The sequence below is a fragment of the Colletotrichum chrysophilum genome, assembly GCF_026319265.1.
Source record: "Colletotrichum chrysophilum strain AFK26 chromosome Unknown scaffold_150, whole genome shotgun sequence".
In the NCBI taxonomy this organism is placed as follows: Eukaryota; Fungi; Ascomycota; class Sordariomycetes; order Glomerellales; family Glomerellaceae; genus Colletotrichum; species Colletotrichum chrysophilum.
The window spans coordinates 87,503-108,553 of NW_026517437.1; the positions used below are offsets into that span (position 1 = coordinate 87,503).

A 21,051-nucleotide genomic window follows, 5' to 3' on the forward strand; every position below is an offset into this window, starting at 1 on the left:
ACTTGCCTGCGACTTTGTTTTTGGTTCGCTGCCTTCTCAACCTGACCGATAACGCGCCATTGCGATGATGCTGAATCTCGGAGACTACACTATCAGCTGGATCTGTGCCCTCAAAACGGAATTCGTAGCCGCCCAGGCTTTTTTGGACGAGGGACATGATGAACCAGAAGGAATAGCCCAAGGCGATGACAATAATTACGCTCTTGGCAGAATGGGGAAGCATAATGTCGTGATTGCTATTCTTCCAAAAGGAGAATATGGCACTACAAGTGCTGCAACGGTTGCGAGGAACATGGTGCATAGTTTTCCGAACGTCCGCATCGGCCTTATGGTTGGCATTGCCGGCGGTGCTCCAAGCCAAAAGCATGACATTCGCCTTGGCGATATCGTTGTCAGCGGTCGTGGCAGTGGGGAAGGTGGCGTTTTTCAATACGACTACGGAAAGACAGTTCAAAATGGGTTATTTGAAGAAACGGGGCGTCTGAATCAACCACCACAAGCACTCCTAGGCGCAGTCCACGGCCTCGAGGCTGATTACGAGCTAAATGGTAACCAACTTGACTCCAAGGTTGAAGAGGCACTGGATCGCCGGCCCCGGCTACGCAGGCTTTACTCTCGTCCAAACCCGACAACCGGCAGGCTTTATCTACCGACTTATACGCACCCTTCTCATTCGAAATTAGACTGCATTGAGGTATGCAGCGATGATCCGGCTAGCCTGATCGTTCGGCGAGCACGAAGCGAAGATGACGATAACATAACTGTTCACATTGGACTGATAGCCTCTGGAAACCAAGTCATAAAAGATGCATACGTCAGGGATAGGCTGGCTGCTGAGAGAGACGTTCTTTGTTTCGAAATGGAAGCTGCAGGTCTGATGAATCATTTCCCGTGCTTGATTGTGCGTGGTATATGCGACTACTGCGACACCCATAAGAACAAGGCTTGGCAAGGTTCCGCCGCGATGGGTGCTGCCGCTTATACAAAGGACCTGCTACGTCGGATTTCCTTGACAAGAGTCGAGATGAAAACAAAATTTGCGGAAAAGCTTCGGTCAAGTCAGCAATCAAGTCGCATTTCTGAACTCAATCTTCTAACTTATTCCCAGTTGAAATGAATCAAGCACACCATCTTCACGTTTTAAATGAAATAAAAGCAGACACCAAGGGAGTTAGATTTACTCAGCATGTGGAAGCTGTCAAGACCTGGCTGACTCCTCCGGATTCATCTACAAATGCGAATCGTGCTAGAGAGCTTCGTCACGAAGGAACCGGCAAATGGTTTCTTGAATTACCCGTTTTCAGAGAGTGGGAATTTGGACCCCGTCCATCGCTATGGCTGCACGGACTACCTGGGTGCGGCAAAACTATTCTAGTTACAACAGCGTACGATTACATCGCAAGAGAGCCTGGTCGAACTGTACTTCAATTTTCCTTCGACTTCGCTGATACAGGCAAACAAACTCTCGACAACATGTTGCGCGGACTGATCTTCCAGCTATATACCCGGCAAGCTCAACCAACTGGGGAACTCAGCGATATTTTCAAGCGTTATAACAACGGCCGAGACCAACCTGATAGCAAGACTTTGTCTCACTGTCTACTAAAGATGCTCAGGGAGCGCAGAGATTCAGGCCCGGCCTACCTCTTTATCGATGCCCTTAATGAGTGCTCTGAACTATCGAAATTGCTCGCGTGGGTAGAGCGTTTTCTGGCTATTCCCGATTCTAGCCATGTCAAGCTCATCATGACTGGTCGAGTTGAGGCGGATTCAGATCAACGAATTACTTCCTTGATAAAAGCAAGTAACTGTGTGTCACTCGAAACGATGCTTGTGAACACCGACATCCAGTCATATGTTCACAATAGCCTGAGGACGAGAGCCAGATTTAGGAAATGGCTCTCAACTCCCTCGATAGTACATCGAATTAGCTCTGAAGTCGGAGGCAGAGCTGGCGGAATGTAAGTGGCTATTTCGTAATAAAACGTCTATGTAAAACCGATTTATTGACTGTGTTTTAGGTTTAGATGGGCAGCATGCCAGCTTGACAGCCTCGAAACCTGCATCGATCAAGAGGAAATAGAAGCAGCTCTGAGATGTTTGCCAGAAAGTCTCAACGAAACATATGAACGAATCCTTCCGAAGGTTCCGGAACATCGAAGGGAGAGGTCAATCCTACTCCTCCAATTCCTTGTTTTTGCACCACAGCCTTTTACCCTTGAAGAAGCTGTGGATATCATGACTGTTCATTCTGAAGGCTTCGAGGCTGAAAAAAGGATGCCCGATCCTGAGCTTATCTTGGACTTCTGTCCTGGCATGATTTCGATCGCGCACAGCACTCGAGCTTCGTATGACCGTTCTGGCATTTCCCTACATGTACCAACTAGGGAGGTTCACCTTGCTCATTTTTCAGTGAAGGAGTTCCTTCTAAGATGCCATAAGCGCTTCCACCCAGTCCAAGCTTCAATTTGTATCTTGCACACATGCTTCACCTATTACTGGAGCGTCAAAAAGACCGCAGTTGAGCACGCAATCGAAATGTGGTCCGGTACCGCAAGGCACTCACGAGATCGTAAGGAGACTGATATCAAAACCAAATTTCCTCTGTTGGAATTTGTTGTTTTGAGATGGATGGATTTTGTTTCTCGCGCCGAAGAACCCGAAGACATTGTGGAGAAGGCAGCTGATATTTTGCAAGATTCACGAAGTTTTGCGCTGTGGAGAGATTGGCAAAATCCTTTACAGCTCAGAAGACCGGCCTACTGGGAAAAGTGTGGTGTGTACTATGCATGCCGAAAAAAACTACCGAAGACAATGAAAGCCCTGATACTTCGAGACACGGATGTCGACACACATAATGGCGGGATAGCCGTTTTACGAGGGGCATCCTACTCTGGCCTCCGAGATATTGTCCAGCAACTCTTGGATATGATGCCTAAGTCTGAGAATCAACGGGACAAATACGCAGGTGCTCTGCGAATCGCTGCTAAAGAGGGACATTACGAGATTGTAGAACTGCTCTTGGACCATGGAGCGGACGTTCACGGCTGGCAGTGATCTGGTGACGTTCCCGCCCTAATAGGCGCCGCTGAAGAGGGGCATCTCGAGATTGTCAGATTATTATTGTCCAATGGTGCAGACGTTGACGCACAACATGATTGGAACGATGCTTTATCAGCGGCATCAAAAAACGGATCCCAAGAAATGGTTACACTTCTTTTGGAGTACGGGGCAGACGTCAAAACCCACGGGCGGGCTCTCGTTTGCGCCTCAGAGATGGGTCATGGCGAGATCGTCCAAATCCTGCTTAAGTACGGAGCCGATGCAAGCGCGATTGATGCCAATTTAGGAGACAGCGCCCTTTTGGGTGCTTTAAGACACGGGCACATACATATTGCAAAACTACTTGTGAGCCATGGAGCCGACGTCAGCGCCCGTAGTCACGGTATCATTGCAAAGTTTTCTGCGTGGAATATGCCGCTCTCGATTGCCTCTGACCGTGGTTACGTCGACTTCGCACGATTGCTGCTACAACATGGAGCCGATGTGAATGCACAGGATGGAGATGGAAAATTCACATATTCTTGCTGGACTACGGCCCTTCAAAATGCATCAAGTAGGGGTCACTTGGGTCTGGTTCAACTTCTTCTGGAATACGGAGCAGACGTCAACGTGCAGAATCCTCACGGAAACGCTCTAACAGCTGCCATACGCGCAAACCGAAATCAAAAGGAAACTTTGCAGCTTCTTCTGGAACATGGCATAAATGTCAATGCACAAAATATTTCAGGTAACAGAGGATTGAGCAAGGCGTGGCGTATGACGAATGCAGCCCACTCTCGACTGCAGTTTACGTTAACCGTCCAGATCTTGTGCAGCTATTACTGGAGCATGGGTCAGACGTTAATGGTCCAAGCGGAATGGCAGAACCTCTGATTCTGGCTTTCTCAATGAAAGGACGCGATGAAATCAAACAAATTCTCGTTGATAGTGGAGCTAATCTCAACCAACTAGACATACAAGATTCACCGGCCATCCATACCGCCGTGGAGCAAGACTATTATGTGACAAAGTTGTATCTATTGTTTGTGGACATGGCAGGATATGATGAGATCCCAGATGTAACGGAGTAAAGTAAGGAAATATCGAGGTAATTTTGGCTTGGATGTCCGTCCCAATTTGAAGAGAGACAGACCACTTAGCGCGTTGAGAATCTACACTCATGATGTCTTTCAATAGCCTACCTATCGGAAATCTCTGTGATTCAATAAAGTATTTGTGTCTGTTCAATCTTTTTGTTTCGTTTCGCTTTTAGTCTCTTCATATCAGCAACGCGAAACATTGACTTGGCAATAGGATGAGGTACTTAGGTCTGGAAATAGCTAAGCAGGCACCTCAAACAGGTTTGCATCCAGCTTGGGCAAATCAGCTGATACATCGACACTATTGGGACTGTTACAGACGAAAACGCAGGCTGTATGATTATAGCCACATATTCGAGGCATGGTAATATTGACAAAGCCTTGCTGGATGAAGCGGGCAGTCTAAGTTAGTCACTCAGCGGAACTAAAGTCCTATCCCTTGAAGAATCTGCTAAAGTGGGAGGTCTTGGCTTTTGCTACAGCCGGTTCCTTCTTCTCTATCATCCCCTTTTTCGCTTCATCTGTGCGTCGTCTATCAGGGCGGTTGAGGGGGTAACTATACAGCTTTTCCATCGTCCGATCACTGACCTCGCCGCGGGCACATGCCGACGGTGCCAACTTCGAGCCCTGTGGATTCATCCCCACAACAAAGCCGTTGCTCCCAAATGTCAACGATGCTTTCATCACTCGCCCATCCATGTAGGTGGCCATGACCGGGCGCGGTGTAGGGTGATCTTCGCTCTGGTAGCCGATATGCCTCCCAGCTGTCGTCATGGCCTCGCACATAACCGGCAGCTTCTCCCGCTGCTGTTTGACCGGGATTCCCACGCCTTCAAAAGCCGATTTCTTATCCGGTACTTGCATGTGCTTGAAGCCAGCTTTCTTATTGCCTTCCTCCAGCCACAGATTGCCTGGACGGACGCTCGCGTCGGCTGGGATAGGAAGTTCGCTAGTTGCAGGAAGATGCCATGCCCGCATGGTCTTCTTGGGGGTAATTTTGTGACCATCTCGTTGAATATTGTCGATCACTCGCTTAGTGGACTCCGATTGCCTAAAGGAACGGGGTCAGTGAGTTGGTCGTGCTGCAGTCCTTGAATGGACTCACTGATAAGACATGGTGAATCGATGATAACATCAACTGTGTCGAAGAAACGTAGGTGATGTTTGGAAAAGTAGAGATGAATGAATGTGTGAGGATTGCCTTGCTTCCTTTATTTCATCTCCATAATGTCATTAGTCTGGGATTCCTGCAAGATATACTTCTATTAACGCACACCGAGCTTGTCAATCTTCTTTGGAAGACCGTTTGAAATCGTAGTGACAACTCTAACCGCCTGCAGCAACTTGTTGGGGCCACCGGTTTAACGCCAGTCGATGGCGGCCCAGGCCATCACTTTCCAGCGGATACGCGCTGCTGGCGCGGTGGGTTTCATCGACACAAGCCCTTGTCATTACCAAAATGTTCTGTTGGAACTTAGCGCCGGTATCGTTGTGGGTGGGGAATTCTGGTCGGACCGGGTCTTTGTTGGCCTGGCTTTCGTCCAGGTTCCTGAAGAATCTCCTCTCCGAGAGGCTCATTACTGTCTCTGATGGGTTCTGTTGGAACTTGCCGCTTATGATCGGGAGGATTTATGTTGGCGCGCGCCCTTCACTTTATCCCAGGGTATCTCAAAATATCAGAAACCTTTCCTTTCGTCGTTGTTGAAGTTGGAATAATCCCGGCTGGTGAGCTACCCCTGTCAGTGAAAAGAAGAGTCGTTGGCGCTTAAATGATTCCACAGCCACGCCTCAGCCCCAATGACCGAATATTAATACATACCACACTCCCCGCAGGAGGAGGTGTTTTCAGATCTGCATCTTTCGTATCAGTCAATTCATCATCAGTTGTCACAATGGCTGACATCGCCTCACTCAAAGCTCTTATGCTACTTGCTCGATCTCAATCTACGACAATTCACTTCTCTTTAAGAACATCTTACGGCTTGGTGTTAGAGTATCAATCCGGCAAACAGCTGTGCCTCCGCCTTAAAGACTCCACAACAGCATCAAATACGCAACTACCAACCCAGTCTCACTTGGAGGGTCTGGAACACGAGGCCTCGTCCGGATCTAAGCCGCTAGGTGTACCAGATTCACGCCACGACGATTTGTCCAAAGGCCAACTCGATTCTGTTGTTCCAGGCCAACAGCCCCTCCAGTCAGGCTACCGCTACCTGATTGACCCAGACTATGGCACTTCCGCTTTGTGGTATCGTCCAAAATGGCCTGGTAACCCCGAGGGCGAGTTTCACATTGACCTTCGGAGTCTAAAACATCGATATTCATCTGCTTGGATTGAGGCCTTTGAGAAGTGGGAAAGGCGATGGACTGAAGCTTTCAAGGCCCAGGAGTGCCATCTCGGTTCTTACAAGGAGCCGTTTCCGGACCTAGAGGAGCGAAAGACTTGGTTCGTGGAGGGTGCGCTGCTAGCGGCTTGGCTTGTACTGCAGGACGATGTTGACCAAGTGGCTTACGACCCGGATGATGGAATATTTGAGCTGCGGCGTGACGGCCTGGAGGAGACTTTGGCAGGGATGCTTTACGATTTGACCGATGGTTTGAAGATTAAAGAGGAGTCGGATTCCGACTAGATCCTAGCCGCTGTTTCTTCACGCAACAATATCGCACTGCCTGGTTCCAAGGTTTGCTGGCGAGGAACGATGTGCTTCTTTCGTGGCTGGACTTATGCGAAGACTAGGAACGAAGTTTATGGTCAAGCTTTACGATGAGCAGACATCCAAAAGTCCCATCACCAGTCGAGACTTTTCAAAATAATAGGCAAACAGAATATTGTGAAATTTCCAATCAATCGAACTCTTATACATACTCAGTGATAAACTCGACTCCTTTACTCTCAAAAAGCTCCCGTGCCTCTTCCAAATCGTCTAGAATAGAAACACGCACCGATGTCAAGTGCGGGAACTCGACTTGACAAACCCTCCCGAGTTCCAGAATTGCCGGCAGAAGGGTCCTCGTGCTACATGTAGAATAACCGCACTCGATTCCCACAAGTCTTATTGAGTCAGGCAACATGTTCACCAGCATCCGCGGTTCCATGTCTGTCTCATCTTCCTCGTAACAGGGGACAACGAGATATTGCGCGTCGAGACGCAGCTCTTGCAACTGTTCCAACCCCCTCAATGATCTCATCATATTTTCATCGGTAATACCATCGTCTCGATAATACGAATTATCGTCTTCGAGCATCAAGAGCTTTAAGAACTTCAACTTCGGCGCATGCTTCAGGATGGCTTCTTGCACATCGCGCGCCCTTGGAGGTGTTTCCCCATCCATAATGCCGGCGTCTCCACCATAATAAGTAAGCTTTTCCAGGCTCGGGAGTTGTTTCAGTAGTCGATTGAACGCGTCAATTTGGAGGAAGCTGTTCCGAAGGGTGATTTCTGTGACGTTCGCCATTTTCAAGCCCATACCGACCTCGATCACGGCGTATGCAAAAACTGATGTAATGTTCGGTGCAGCAAGGAAGATCTCCGTCGCATAAGCGAGATCAAAACCACCGCTATCATCCCAGTGTGATAGGGAGAGTCTCTTCAGATTCCGCAGAGATCCTGGAGGGCAGAATGGTACGGGGTCGTAGTATCCGTTCCAGGTGACAGTGAGACATAGGTCCTCGATATTGGTGCACTTGCCGATGAGCAGGCTCAGAAGCATTGTTTCATCCTCCTTGGGCTCGTCTTGTGATATGCGCAGGTGATCGAGCTGGGTCGTCACTTCTTTGAGTACCAGTGCATCGTTTCCAGATGTGAAGGTGAGCTCATCGTCCGAGCCCAGGTGCAGCGACTTCACATGCTGTGTGAGATCCGGACGCCATTTGAATAGTGTTCTCGCAAACGCGATCTCGTTCCCCCGGTGGAATCGATGATACAAAATCGGAGTGGCAACCGAGTTCAGCGGTTTGTTCGTCAGGCAGAGGTTGACAAGTGCAAGACGTCTCTCATGCTCCGGTCTTCCGATTGGGCAGCTGTCGTTGCAGTACATGCCCCAATAAGTTGATGAAGAACGAGGAGGATGGCAATGCGGGCAGAATAGCGTGAAGATTTTCTCTAGAATGGAAGCTGGTAACCCAGAAAAAGGAGACATGATGGGATGGTATCGTTGGAATAGCTGGCTGAGTCAAGGGTGTCGAGAGATGTGTACCAATTGTCAAGATACAGGTTTCAAGAGAATGATGGATAGATCGCAGCTAAAACCTGCAGTATTTGAGGCGCGGTATTGAATGCAAAATCTACGATGTACTACCAGCTGCCTCAGCTGTGACTTTCACATCGTGATGTTGTCCTTGTGTGTCGTCTGGTGCAAAATGGTATCCCCTGACGCACGGTACCTATGCCGCATAGGCAACAGGCCGGCGTCGGCTGAACGGGAGAATTATGAGTGGTATAAAACTGTGGGATTATAGGGCTGCTTGACCGCATTTAGAACAACTGGAATGTCTCAAGTAGTGACAGAAGCTGCGAGAGTTAGGCCGGTTGGTTGAACCAGATCGCTTGTCGGTCTGGCTAATGTGCATCTACAAACTCTAAATTACAGAGTGGCTTCCCGGACCAGGCAGCCGCTCAAGGGATTCGTCTCTTTCGAGCAGTCCTGACGGTTCCCGTACCCTGGGTGCGCGAGTCAAGCCAGCAGGACATACGACCACCAAGTGGAGCGCCTTAGCATCCACCCACACAGGCTGTTGCTTCGATGGATGAAGAACTTTGTCCTGGCCATGATATGCGGCTTATCTCCTCGTTCTCACTTGCGCAATGAAGAACCGCAGAATCACCAACTACCTTACTCTGCTGTACTTTCCTATCAAGAGACTGCACAGATCCAAAAGCCACCGGTTCCTTGCGTCTGGTGGACTTGATGTCACGGATAGCGGCAAACAATAAGTACACAAAGAGATTTCTCTCAAATATTTCGGCTTGTTTCGACAATCCACGTTCAAGAGGCTAAGGCCAGAGAAGCTGTAGAGACGCTTCATGCTTTATAATACATCTCTGAACCACTTCAATTGTTTGCATCCCCAGGAAACTCGGTGGAGCGAGCCATAACCGTCCATGCCCACCGTATTCTTCCCCGCTTCGCCTCTCGGTCTGGCCTCCGAGCTTTGAAGGCCTTTCGGCGTCTGCACTCCGAGCCCCGACCGTCGTCGCCCACGCACGCACTAGAACCGGCGCCAAAGGGCCGAATCGCGAGAACGCCGCGTTGTGCTCCGACTTTTTCCCCAACCCCTCCCCCCCAATGATCGTCCAGTGGTCGAGCAAGCGTCGATTGATTGCTTTGGATGGTATCATTGAAGGTGCGTCTTGACGGTCGACAAGCCTCGGACGTTATTTGACCTGGAAATAGCTAAATTGGACTTGTACAATAATTGCAAGAGCAGGAGGTTGATCACGACATGGTGTACAACCTGAGGTGACGAGAGTTGCGGAACTAGGTATGGGCGACCGTTCAAGGCTTACATTCATGACTTCTGAACTGGACGTATGTTCGCCTCGGCCTTCTTCGCAATAATATCAGCCAACATTTCCTTGAAGCCCTCTTCAGACAATGGCTGTATCCCCAACAATTGGTTATCAGTCTCTCCATACTGGTTGCCAAGCCCGTCACCAAATGCGCCCTTCACAGCGTACACATGGAAAACGCCCATCTTGGACCCGTCCACAGTTGCCTGTGCGGCAAGATGCTTCTCAAGTTCCTCCAGGTGAACCTGTTCCTCGTGCCATTCTCCCTCCGAGATGACTTCTTTCGCATGACCGAGTATTTGCTTCTGGGACATTCGTCCTTCGTGGATAAAAACAGGTCGATTCTTGGTTTCTGCCGAGTGCTTAAGGACGGCGACAACTGCTCGTGCCGCCGTCGGCATCGTGATCATAGAGACCGCCCGTTCCCCTCCGTTGTACAAACGCGCTTTTCGCTCTTTGAGGTCAAGGAAAACTCCGGTCTCGATTGACAAGTCGATGAACACGTTGTTGTAGATGTAAGTGTAAGTTATGCCGTGAGACCTTGCCTTCTGTTCCAAGTATTCTTCCACTTGAACCTTGTGTTTGTAGTTCGGAAACGTTCGTATTTGAGGATCTTGTAGGTTCGATCCGAATTCGGATGGAACGAATCTCTTGACGCCGGCGGTAGCGGCTGCGTCAATCAATGGGATTTGAAGCGGAATTGCCTCTCTTGAGAGTGCGCTCACGACAGCATCCTGGCCCGCTAGTGCCTTGACAAGACTCTCTTCATTGTTGTAGTCGACAATGGCTAGATTTGCACCGAGGCCGGCGTAAACTCCCTGTCCCCTACACAGAATAGTGACATTGAATAAACCAGATTGAATGAGTTCTTTCGAAATCAAAGATCCGAGTAGACCGGAACCCTATTCCTGGTTAGTCATAAGCCCTACAGCATATTCGTTCCGGTGTTCGAACACTGACACCGACGACTGCAACGTTTCGGATTTCCTGGCTTACGGAAGCCATCTTCGCTACTCCAGACAAACTGTGATGTGATTGGGCAAGCAATCCTCTGTGCGATCTTGTGTATTCAAGGAGCCGCCATCAGTATTTGAGGCATTCCTTGTCGTGCACACCCTTTAATGGAAGCCGAAGGCTAAGCCGGCCGTCGGTCTGAAATGCCCGAGTACGGTGTCCGCTTCGGCAAACTCGCCAGGCCCGTCCGAAAGGCAGTCCATAACATCACAAGCCGCTGGTCGCTGAATTAAGGGTTCCTTGGCGTTGTAAGAATGTCATGTGGGAAGGCAAGTATTTCGTCAAGTGAAAGAACATATCAGTCTTGTCAGGGAGAACCTATAGAACCATCTACCTCATTTGAACACAACCTTGTTCGAAATGGATCCAATTTCGCTGATTTCAACATCAACTACGTCCCCGTGGCCCAGCAAGCCGTTTGAAAACCAGCCAACGCCGTTGGGTGTGCCGGTCATGACCACTGTCCCTTGTTTGAGAGTGCGGTTCTTCGAAGCGTAAGCAATTAGCTGCTTGACGCTAAAGATCATTTCCCTTGTCTGAGTATCCTGTCTCTTTTCTCCATTTACCGTAGTTACCAGATGGAGTGCTTGGGGGTCGGGAATTAGCTTTGTAGAAGTGATACAAGGGCCAATCGGGCCAAAGGTATCAAACGACTTGGAATGACCCATCTGGTTTCCTGAGATCTCCACTGGGACCAGACTTCTCGCAGAAACGTCGTTGCCGATAGTGTACCCTAACGCCCTCTTCCTTCACATCCTTCGCATCTTTAGACAACACGAAGACTAGCTCGCCTTCGTAGTCCAACATCGGCTGCGCATCATCGTGGGCAACAATGTCGTGGTGAGCCTTTCAGCTGGCGTCATGAAAATGACGGGCTTTGTCGGGATAACGAACTGTCTGAACATGTCAGTGGTGCTTGCCGTCTCGAAATTACCGTCGGAGGTCATTCGTACGTTTGTCTCATTGGAGTGGAGCTTGTAGTTGAGGCCAGCACATAGTACGGAAGGTGCATCGGGAACTGGGTTAAGCAACTATCACAGCGTTAACCTCGCACAACCTCAATTGGTGAAAGCGCACTTCTGACCTTTGCTACTGTGCGTTTCTCGTTTGTCCTGGTAAATCCGTACTGTAAGGTTCCGACCACGACAGTGACCTGGGTCCCAATTATCTCCTTAGCCGCCAGGGGCTTGGCCAAGTCGCCGTACGACGTCCTGCCTTCCTCATCCACAAAACGAATCAAACGGTCAAATGACATGTTGGAATATTGTTGTGGTTATTAGGTGAGCTTGAGAATTAAGGGTAACACTTGTGTTTGTAGATTACTCTGGAGATGAGCCAAAATAATTATTGCAGCTTTTGAAGAGTACTCTTCAAGGGTACTTGTTCATATGCCACTGTCAATCGATCATTCCGGAGTCCTAAATGAAAACCCGAAAGCCCTTCGGAAAGGAGATCGCGTTCTCGGAGAGTTTGAGCGACGGCTCCAGCGCTCCAGCGGGTGCCGGGCTTTGGGGACGGAGAGACCGAGACCGATCAACGCGTGCAGGGGCTAGTCTGCTCGGCATCCGTCTCCCTGTTTCGACGCCGTCGAGACGAGTTATATCCTGTGCGATCATGGAGGAACTTCACCAAAAGCCGCCCATGGGCTCCGGACCTCTTTTCCAATTGCCACTTCAAGAACCTTCTCCACTATCTCTCGTTGTCGTGGCCATGGCGTCTCCAATTCCTGAGAGAATCAACCTCAAGAGCCTGATGTATGTATGGTACACACATACGGACATCGACGCAGCGGACAAATTTCTGACCGACTTTGGCCTCATACGAGTGAAGGCAACACCAGACAAGATTTGGTATCGCGGCTTCGGTGAAAGCCCGGCCTGCTACATATCCGAGAAGTCCGCGGATGGCAAGCCAGCATTACTTGGCGGTGGATGGAGTGTTGACACGTATGACGACCTGAAGGCTGCAGCTGAACTACCGGGCGCTTCCCCCATTTCCAAGGCCAAGATGTCATAGGAGGCAACAAGGTCACCCTGACCGACCCTGCGGGGGGCTTGGTCCACCTTCACTGGGGTCATCACGAACGCAAGATCGCCCAAGACGAGGTGCCAAAGAAGCTGACCTACAACACTTGGGATACGAAGTCTCGGAAGGGGGAATTCCAACGCTTCGACGACGGGCCCAGCGACGTCCACAAGTTGGGACACTACGGTTATGAAGTCAGCCATGACGATTTCGAGAAAGTCCGTCAATGGTACTTCGATACTCTCACCCTGACAGCAACAGATTCCCTGTTCAATCCTCAAAACGGAAAGGATGTCATGACATTTATGCACCTTGACAAAGGTGAACAATATGTCGATCATCACGTAAGTTCCAATCATACATCTTCGACATACTGGCATTGACTATTTTCTAGAGCTTCTTCGTCTCTGCTGGGGATGTCACGGCCTGCACTGCAAACCACTGCAGCTTTGAGGTTGACGACTTCGACAGCGAGATGAAGGGTCATAACTTCCTCCTGAAAAAGGGATGGTCACTCGTTTGGGGCATAGGCAGACACTTGCTTGGAAGCCAAATCTTTGACTACTGGTTCGACAACGACGGATTCGTACTGGAGCATTACGCGGACGGAGATCTTGTGAATTGCAACAACCCACCCCAGCGAGAGCCAGCTTCCCCCAACAACATCGCAATGTGGGCGCCTATGTTGCCGCTTGCATTTCTTACTCGAAGCAAGGAGGACATGGGAAAGACTCTTGGGCCACCATCGGGTGCAGAGGGGCCCCCAGCTACAGTCCCATCAGGATAGCTACCTTAGATCACAAGTACAGACGCTCATCCCACCCTCCGCTCAATTTTATTTGTTTTGACTAGCCACCTCTGCTGTTCGTCATCGCTCAGAAGTCTTTACCATACACTTATGCTTTGTGACCTTGAACCTCACCTGATGCCCGTCAGCCACTACCTGGACGGAATGCAACGAAGCTTGTAAGCTCAGGGTTCGGAGTTTTGATCATGGTATTCAGGTTCCAGAACTTTGTCATACAGCGCGTGCAACTTACCAAGCGTACCTATTCTCTTTCGTTCAATCTATTACCTCATGAGTTTCATTGATCACGAAAGTTGAATCAGCATTGCAAGCTGTCGCATTGCTTCGTGCGAGGCAGGGAAGCTTCCATCAAATCAATGAGGTTGATGACCTCCGAACATTTCACGAATCTCTTGTCACCTCTTCGGATGAACATTGGAAGGCAGTTTTGACTGAATTTGTGGGGGTAATGCAAAATATATATATCTAACGAAATAATACAAATGAGAGAATGCATGTCTCATCTTTATTGCTACTGAACGTATATGCGCGCGCAAGGGCCCTATTACTCTTGCATCAAAGCATCGCGACGATTAGCGGTAAGGAAGGGAATGAAATGCTTCAGTTATCATATTACTGCGCGCGCAGTACTTCCTCCAAAGGATCCAGATCCATGTTCCCCTAACGTCGAGACAATGTCAGTAGATACTCGACTCATGTGACATGCACGAACGCTTTCACCTACGTAGACCTTCCATTCGGCCAACTCTTTCTTCCACGCCTGCTCGATCAATGACTTTCTCTCCGATCTGACCTTCAAGCTCAGCGGAAGTTTGCTCCCAGGGACTCCCGGAAGTTCTTTCTCCACGTAGTCGTCAGGGTTTAACGGCATTTGGGTGCCGGGACGAACCCCAATGTCAAAAGCCCATAGCGTTCGCATGATAGCCACTGCAAATGATCTTTCGGCAACTTGGACACCTGGGCCTGGGAAACGTCATAAGTTTGTGAGCCTGAAGGGAACATATGGGGATGCAAGGGCCCAAAAGGTAAGTGCTCACAAAACCGGCGGCCAACTCCGAATCTCAATAGATGTGATGTCGAAGAGCAATGAGACTAGATCAACTCACTGACAACTCGTCGCCCTCCCAGCGTTCGGGTCTGAATGTATCGGGATCCGGATGACGCTTGGGGTCTCGACCAATCGCCCTGGTGACGGAAAGTCAGCATCAAGACTTTCTGCCTTGACGTTCCAAGGTATTTCTGACAATCGAAGACGGAAGTAACTCAACATACCAAATATTCGGTCGAACAGTAGAGCCTGCAGGGATGACATAGTCTTCGTAGGCAATGTCGGCGGTGATACGATGAGCGAGGGCATTTCCAACCGGCGGGCGCATTCGCCACGTCTCCTTCATGAGATATCGCACGTATGGTATCCGTTCGATGTCTCCCCAAACTGGCAGTCTGTCTCCTACGGCATCGTCTATGATGGATAGTCAGTCAAGACTCGCAGTAACTCCACAATCACGGAGTTCTGAACTTCCTGCTCTTCGGAAAGTACGAACCTATCAACTTTCTGGCGTGCAGCTGAACGCGAGGATTCATCATCATCTGCTCGAGAAACACCCATGTGCTCACGCGGCTCTAGAAACAATTATCGTTCTGCGTGACAGTGACCTAATTGTCGGCAATAATACTTACCGTGTCTGATGCGGCCGCTATCAGTTTGAGGGCGACATAGGCAGCCTCAGTCTCACTAGCACCAGACTTATCTGAACTGGTGAGAACGCGTGTCATGAAGGAGTCCGGAGCTGATCCGGAATTTACAAGCTTCTTCGCGTACTGGTTTATTCATCAGTATTGCACAAAACAGGGACCGAGAGAATCACAGAGGAACGTGTGGTCTTACATTCATCCGGTTCTGAACAAATTCAACGTCAGAATTGTGTCGTTTGATGTCATTCTTGGCCCATGGCTTTAAAGCCAGTGGCAGGTAATCGAGCGCCGTAAATATGTCGGCAATATAGAAACCAGAGATTGTCGCTGTTGGGGTCTAAGTGAGCATTTGTGAAGCTGCAGATGGATGGCAGTTGACTGTACACGTTATCTCATCGATAGCACTTTCTGACAAGGGGTGAATTAGTGTCTGAAAGTTAACCAAGTTGGGCGTTGAGTAACGATTTACCAAAAATGTATTTGCTGGCTGCGCTATCAGGTTTTGTTATCTGTGATGAACCGCCATTAGTGTCAAGGTAGCTCCTTGCATCTTGCTCTGACTGACCTCGAGCCCGTAAAGCTGGGATGTGAAAATGCTATAAACGTAGCGCCCAATGCTATCCCACAGATTCGTCTGTTTCTCTGTGCCTGCATTCGGATCTTGGGCAACATGATGCAGAAACTTCAGCGTTTCGTGATATAAAAATGGCAGACCAGCATCGGCACGCTGGACGCTGGTGAGATTCTGGAGCGCTATTTTCCGTTGTAACTGTGGAGATATGTCACATCAGCAAATACGTTGTATCAATTACCAGAGTCATGAATATCTAACCTTCCATCGGGGATTGCTGGCATCCAAAAGATCCATGCTTTCATAGTTGGTGATGTATTTCTGTCCAATAAGCCATGCGGGCCGCTCGGATGAAATCGCTGCATTCTTTTGAAATATCGCGGCACAAGCGCGGTCAGAATTGATGACATACTCGGTATTGGGTCCAAGAACGACTCGAATGATCTCTCCATGCTCTCGAGCCCACGCAATCATCTTGAGATGTAGCAGGCCACCCGCGCTCACAACGTCCATGAGATTTCCCAGAAATGGGTATCATTTTGGAACTGGAGGGAGGTGCTGCATTGCCGATCCCTTCGCTGTCCACAAGTAAAACGCCAGAGCCAGAATAGCAAGGGCGACAGTACTCGTGGTTCCCGAGGCGACACCTGTGATCGCCGCGGTGTCAAGTTGTAGCAATCCCATCTTGAATAGATAGCAATAAGGGATGTGATCGAAGGGCTATGATGTTGCTGAGAAATTGTAGGCACTATTTTCGAGAGGAGATTCTTTTACCCGTAGGAAACAAAACCTGGAGGTGAGGGAGCAAGAAAACACAAGGAACTGAGTTACTCATCTTCCTTTGAAAGTGTCATGCAACCACCGTCAGAGCGATTCAAAGCTTGATTGCTCGAAGGATAGAGGTGCCTAATTGATAGGAGTCGGTGTCCGAGACCCCGAATTGTAGACACTCGGACTCATCGGTGAAGAAAAGCCGAAAACGTTTGTTCTACGCACAGTCGGCATCGGAATGCCGGAGAAGGATGCAGTTGAGTTTGATAATCGTTGCTCCCCGAAGGACCTCGTCAGAGCCGAGATACTCGAGAGTTACGCGCTGGTGTGTACCTATGCTGTACTATGTGGTTTTCTTGGCTAGGCCAGTTGAGAATCTCCTACCGCCAATACGGAATCAGTGGAAGCCTCTATAAGTGGTTTGATATCGAATTCCTATCCTCATTTCATGCTGATCGCCAACTTATCTTTGAATTTGCCTGCAAACCCTCTGATTCTCGCGTTGCTGATTGAAACAAAGCCATCGAACCATGGACACTCTATCATCGTATGCGGCCAAATCGCCGTCGATCGTATCGCCGTTCCTTACCTACTTCTCGAGGACCAATGGAAATAATTATGTCTTCGTTGCCTTATTTGCGCTGCTGGCACTACTTGCCGTGTTCTTCGTGGCGCGTAGCTGGGGTCGGTTCCGCCCCAACGTACCCTTCGCTCTCGAGGACGAGTTCCCCAGTCGGAAAGAAAGGGTACAGCAATATGTGCGGAATTCTCGAGAAGTTCTAGCCAAAGGGTATTTCAAGGTAAGTAGTTGTAAATCAGTATCGAAATCGAGTTTCCATATTCTAACTAGAATTAGTTCAAAAACGAAATATTTGCCATTGATACCCCACTAGGTTGATATTGCTTCCCACTCATCTCACGCCCAAATACTGTACGTCTCGGGTGCTAAAGGAAGATTTAGGCTGCAACATTGTTCTTCCCATTCGATTCATGGATGAACTGAAAAGCAATCCCAACCTCAGCTTCAGCGCCGCCTTAAACGAGGTTCGAACACCCAAACTATCCCCGATGATTTGAATATGAGAAACTGACGACACTTAGTTCACTCTTGAACGGTACACCAAAGTTGGTGCCCTCCCAGCCTGGTCAATCAAGCTATTCTCGGCAAAGTTCAATCCGGCCTTGGGTGAGATCATTATTTCAGGCATTCCTATTCAATAATCCTAAGTCTCGTGTCATTAGATTCCTACGCCGAAATATTCCAGAACATGGTTGGCGAACACATTGCGAATCTGTTACCTCCGGCTCACGGAAAAGGTACGCCATCGCCAACGGTCTGATAGGTAGCAATATTGCACACTTTCTGACTCGTCACTTGTCACACAGACTGGGCCTCCATAAATGTGTGGTCATCCATCATTCCCCTCATAACGAAATCAAACGTTCGAGGCTTTCTCGGTTCCGATGCCGCCGAGGATGAGGTCTTTCTTGATGTTGCAGGCACATTCATCATCAACCAAATTGTCTACTCAATAGGTGCAAAGCAGTGGCCGTCGTTTCTCTTGCCAATCGTACACAAGTACCTCCCTGGTTTCCCAGGTCTCGCCGAACAGTACAGCAACGGCGCAAAGGTGGTCTTGAGGCAGATGAAAAACAAGAAGGCCAATGGTCTCAAACCTCTGTCCGATCCCCCGAGCGTCTTCGATTACGTCAATGACGACGGTCAGTATCTGGACGATTTGCAACTTCAAATGAATATCCAAATGCCTCTGTGTGCTGCAAGCATCCACACTACAACATCAACAGTCGTTCAGTGTCTTTACGACCTGGCCAGTCGCCCAGAATATCTGCCAGCTCTCCGCCAGGAAATACAAGAGGTCACAAACGAGCATGGAGATATACTTACAAGACGCGTAGCTTCCAAACTGGAAAAGATGGACAGCTTCATTAAGGAAGTACAGCGGTTTTGCTCTCCTGACTTGAGTACGTCCCTGCCATGACTCCTTCCCCACACGTTAAGACTTAAGCTGATGCCATCATCATAGCGACGTTCCAGCGCAAAGCCACCGGCCCGGTCACTCTGTCTAATGGTTTTCACCTCCCAAAGGGTGCAAGAATTGAGGTCGCCACCGGTGCCATCAATGCTGATGCCGCGCTCTACGATAATCCCTCTGAGTTTGACCGCTTGCGATTCTACAAGAAGCGACATACAGAGGAAGCCCGTTCAAAGTATCAAGTTTTGAGTGTGAGCAAAGAGGATTTGGCTTGGGGCTATGGGCGAGCTGCGTGCCCTGGGATGTTCCTCGCGGACATGCTGATCAAGATGATCCTCGTGGAGGTCTTGAAGCGATACGATATCAAGATGCCCGACGGTCAAGGCAGGTATGAGAACATGGAGGTTCAAGGCCAGGTAAGATGACCCAAATCAATATTAGAAAGACACATGCGGCGTCAGCTGACATTTCCCACTTCAATAGACACTGCCAAATGAACAGGGCGAGATTTTGATACGGGAGAGGGATGTGAATGAATAAACTTTCGTAGCCGCCGTGGTTAAAGACAATCGCAAGGATCAACCCAGTAGGAGCACACCTCCCAGTAGCACTCCCGCAGCGGACGTCAACCTTAAATAGCAATCTTAATCGAACTTGGAGTCGCATGAGAGCTGTTCACGTCATCCGTCTGCGTCTTCCCATTTTCTTTTGGCCGTTCCAGTACCATATGTGACGGGTAAATTTTGGTGCTATCCACCTTGAACACATTGAATCTGAAGAAGTGACCTTTCTTATATTGAGACACAGCAGGTGGCAAAAACTCGGTCAATGCACTGCCGCTTCAGACTCCAGTGCAGCCCAAATACTGAGAGGAAAGAAAGTTCACTGATGCGGATGGTCTAAAGATGCAGGCTTACACAGACTCGCGAAAATTTGGATATCTTGCGGCACGTATACACCCAGCTATGCGTTCTATTTACACCTTTGCCATCTTCATTGCTTCCTCCAGAAACTCTCCAATGAGGCTGTTAACATTCTTGTCGCCGGGAGGCAACATTTGAGTACCAAACGCGCCAGCCAAGCCCTTTTCCCTGTTGATGAACCATGCCATTCCGGGCATGGCGCCCCAGCTCAATGTATGTCGAGGCAGAAGGGGAGTTTCATCGAGGGTGACGAGCCCACCAATGCCAAACGACAGCTTTCCAAGCGTCTTCTCGCCTCCAGTCAGATTTTCATGCATGAACTAAGATGCAATCGATCAGCTTAGTGCTTTATGGAGGCTTCAATGCGAAGAGGCTGGGTGGTGAAGATATGCTTACCGGCATGTTCATCAAACCCACAGCTTGAGGACCGGTCTTCGAGAACTGTGGTGTAAACATGGCATCCACGGAAGTTCGCTTCAAGACTGTAGGATTGTCCTTCAAAAGGTCCGCCAGGACTTTGGCGTGGTCTGCGACGCTGGTAACAATTCCGATCCCGCCTGCATCGGTCACGGCGTCTGCGGGATACCACGGAGCCGTCGGAACCAGCTTCCCTTCCGGGGTTCTCATTGCCGTATCCATCAGCTTTGCTTTGATCTCAGGACGAGCATTCAGATGGAATGTCGTGTGTCGCATTCCCAGAGGATCAAAAATGTTCTTTTGCATATACTCTCCCAGCTTCATATGGTTCAATCGCTCAATGATGACGCCGGCCCAGTCTAGGCCGCCACCGTACGCCCAACTCTCGCCCGGCTCGAAGACCAGCGGAGTGGAGAATGCCTTTATGACGTCTCCGCTGAAGGAGAGTGCGCTCTCGCCTCTGGACTGTCGCCACTTCATCAACAGAGGGGTTCTCCCATCGTATACGATTCCGCTTTGGTGGGTAAGTAGATGTCTGAGAGTAATTTTGTTCGCAGCCGGCGTAAGAACAAGATCACCTTCTGCACCCTCGGAGAGAATATCGGGGTTCTTGAGCTCTGGCAGCAGCGAATCAACCTCATCATCCAAGGCAATCTGTCCTCGCTCAACAACTTGCAATGCAGCTACTGTGGTCAATAGCTTTGTCCACGAGAAAGCCCAGTATGTGGTATCCTCATCGGAGACTTCATCGGTGTCGAACTTGACGCGACCGGCGCCTTTGCTGTAGAGAGTCTCCCCTGGTAATATTCACTGATTAGATCCACACACCGACGTAACATTCTAGCCATGGCATACCATTTTTGTCGACAATGGTCGCGAAAACACCGAACACGTCATCAGCATCCTTGGCGGTTCGGGCGGTGAGAATGTCGTCCAATGTCGAATCCATGATACGAATCTGATGTAATTGTGTCCAAGCGCGAAGTTGCCTCTCAGAAGGATGTTTACGAGCATTCTGGTCATTGAACATGTCCCTTTTTATCTGTTGGCTGGGCAGAAGAATGTCCACTCGCCACGACCATGGTGGCCGCGCACCCCGCAGACGGACTCAGCGGACAATTGTGTAAGTGACAACTCCGAACCAGCCCATGCCAAGTATGCCAAACCGGCTCCCAACGGCT

General features: G+C 49.4%; 6 protein-coding genes across 6 annotated transcripts; 3 read left to right on the forward strand and 3 right to left on the reverse strand.

The window, feature by feature from the left end:
- Nucleotides 1–6,034: 6,034 nt before the first annotated feature.
- Nucleotides 6,035–6,772, forward strand: COL26b_011773 (uncharacterized protein; the record flags this gene model as incomplete). The annotated part of the gene is made up of 2 exons (XM_053184433.1): nt 6,035–6,263; nt 6,324–6,772. The coding sequence occupies 2 exons, from the start codon at nt 6,035–6,037 to the stop codon at nt 6,770–6,772; spliced, it is 678 nt and encodes a 225-aa protein (XP_053031641.1).
- A 226-nt stretch (nt 6,773–6,998) lies between these two features.
- Nucleotides 6,999–8,180, reverse strand: COL26b_011774 (uncharacterized protein; the record flags this gene model as incomplete). The annotated part of the gene is made up of 1 exon (XM_053184434.1): nt 6,999–8,180. One exon carries the CDS (start codon nt 8,178–8,180, stop codon nt 6,999–7,001), a length of 1,182 nt encoding a protein of 393 aa, XP_053031642.1.
- A 1,471-nt stretch (nt 8,181–9,651) lies between these two features.
- On the reverse strand, nt 9,652–10,657 carry COL26b_011775 (uncharacterized protein; the record flags this gene model as incomplete). The annotated part of the gene is made up of 2 exons (XM_053184435.1): nt 9,652–10,554; nt 10,613–10,657. 2 exons carry the CDS (start codon nt 10,655–10,657, stop codon nt 9,652–9,654), a joined length of 948 nt encoding a protein of 315 aa, XP_053031643.1.
- Nucleotides 10,658–12,280: 1,623 nt separating this feature from the next.
- Nucleotides 12,281–12,682, forward strand: COL26b_011776 (uncharacterized protein; the record flags this gene model as incomplete). Its single annotated transcript, XM_053184436.1, has 1 exon — nt 12,281–12,682. The coding sequence occupies one exon, from the start codon at nt 12,281–12,283 to the stop codon at nt 12,680–12,682; it is 402 nt and encodes a 133-aa protein (XP_053031644.1).
- A 4,844-nt stretch (nt 12,683–17,526) lies between these two features.
- COL26b_011777 (uncharacterized protein) lies at nt 17,527–19,070 on the forward strand (the record flags this gene model as incomplete). The annotated part of the gene is made up of 7 exons (XM_053184437.1): nt 17,527–17,580; nt 17,638–17,722; nt 17,779–17,853; nt 17,923–18,258; nt 18,454–18,519; nt 18,582–18,946; nt 19,032–19,070. 7 exons carry the CDS (start codon nt 17,527–17,529, stop codon nt 19,068–19,070), a joined length of 1,020 nt encoding a protein of 339 aa, XP_053031645.1.
- A 436-nt stretch (nt 19,071–19,506) lies between these two features.
- Nucleotides 19,507–20,819, reverse strand: COL26b_011778 (uncharacterized protein; the record flags this gene model as incomplete). The annotated part of the gene is made up of 3 exons (XM_053184438.1): nt 19,507–19,773; nt 19,850–20,667; nt 20,726–20,819. 3 exons carry the CDS (start codon nt 20,817–20,819, stop codon nt 19,507–19,509), a joined length of 1,179 nt encoding a protein of 392 aa, XP_053031646.1.
- Nucleotides 20,820–21,051: the final 232 nt, after the last annotated feature.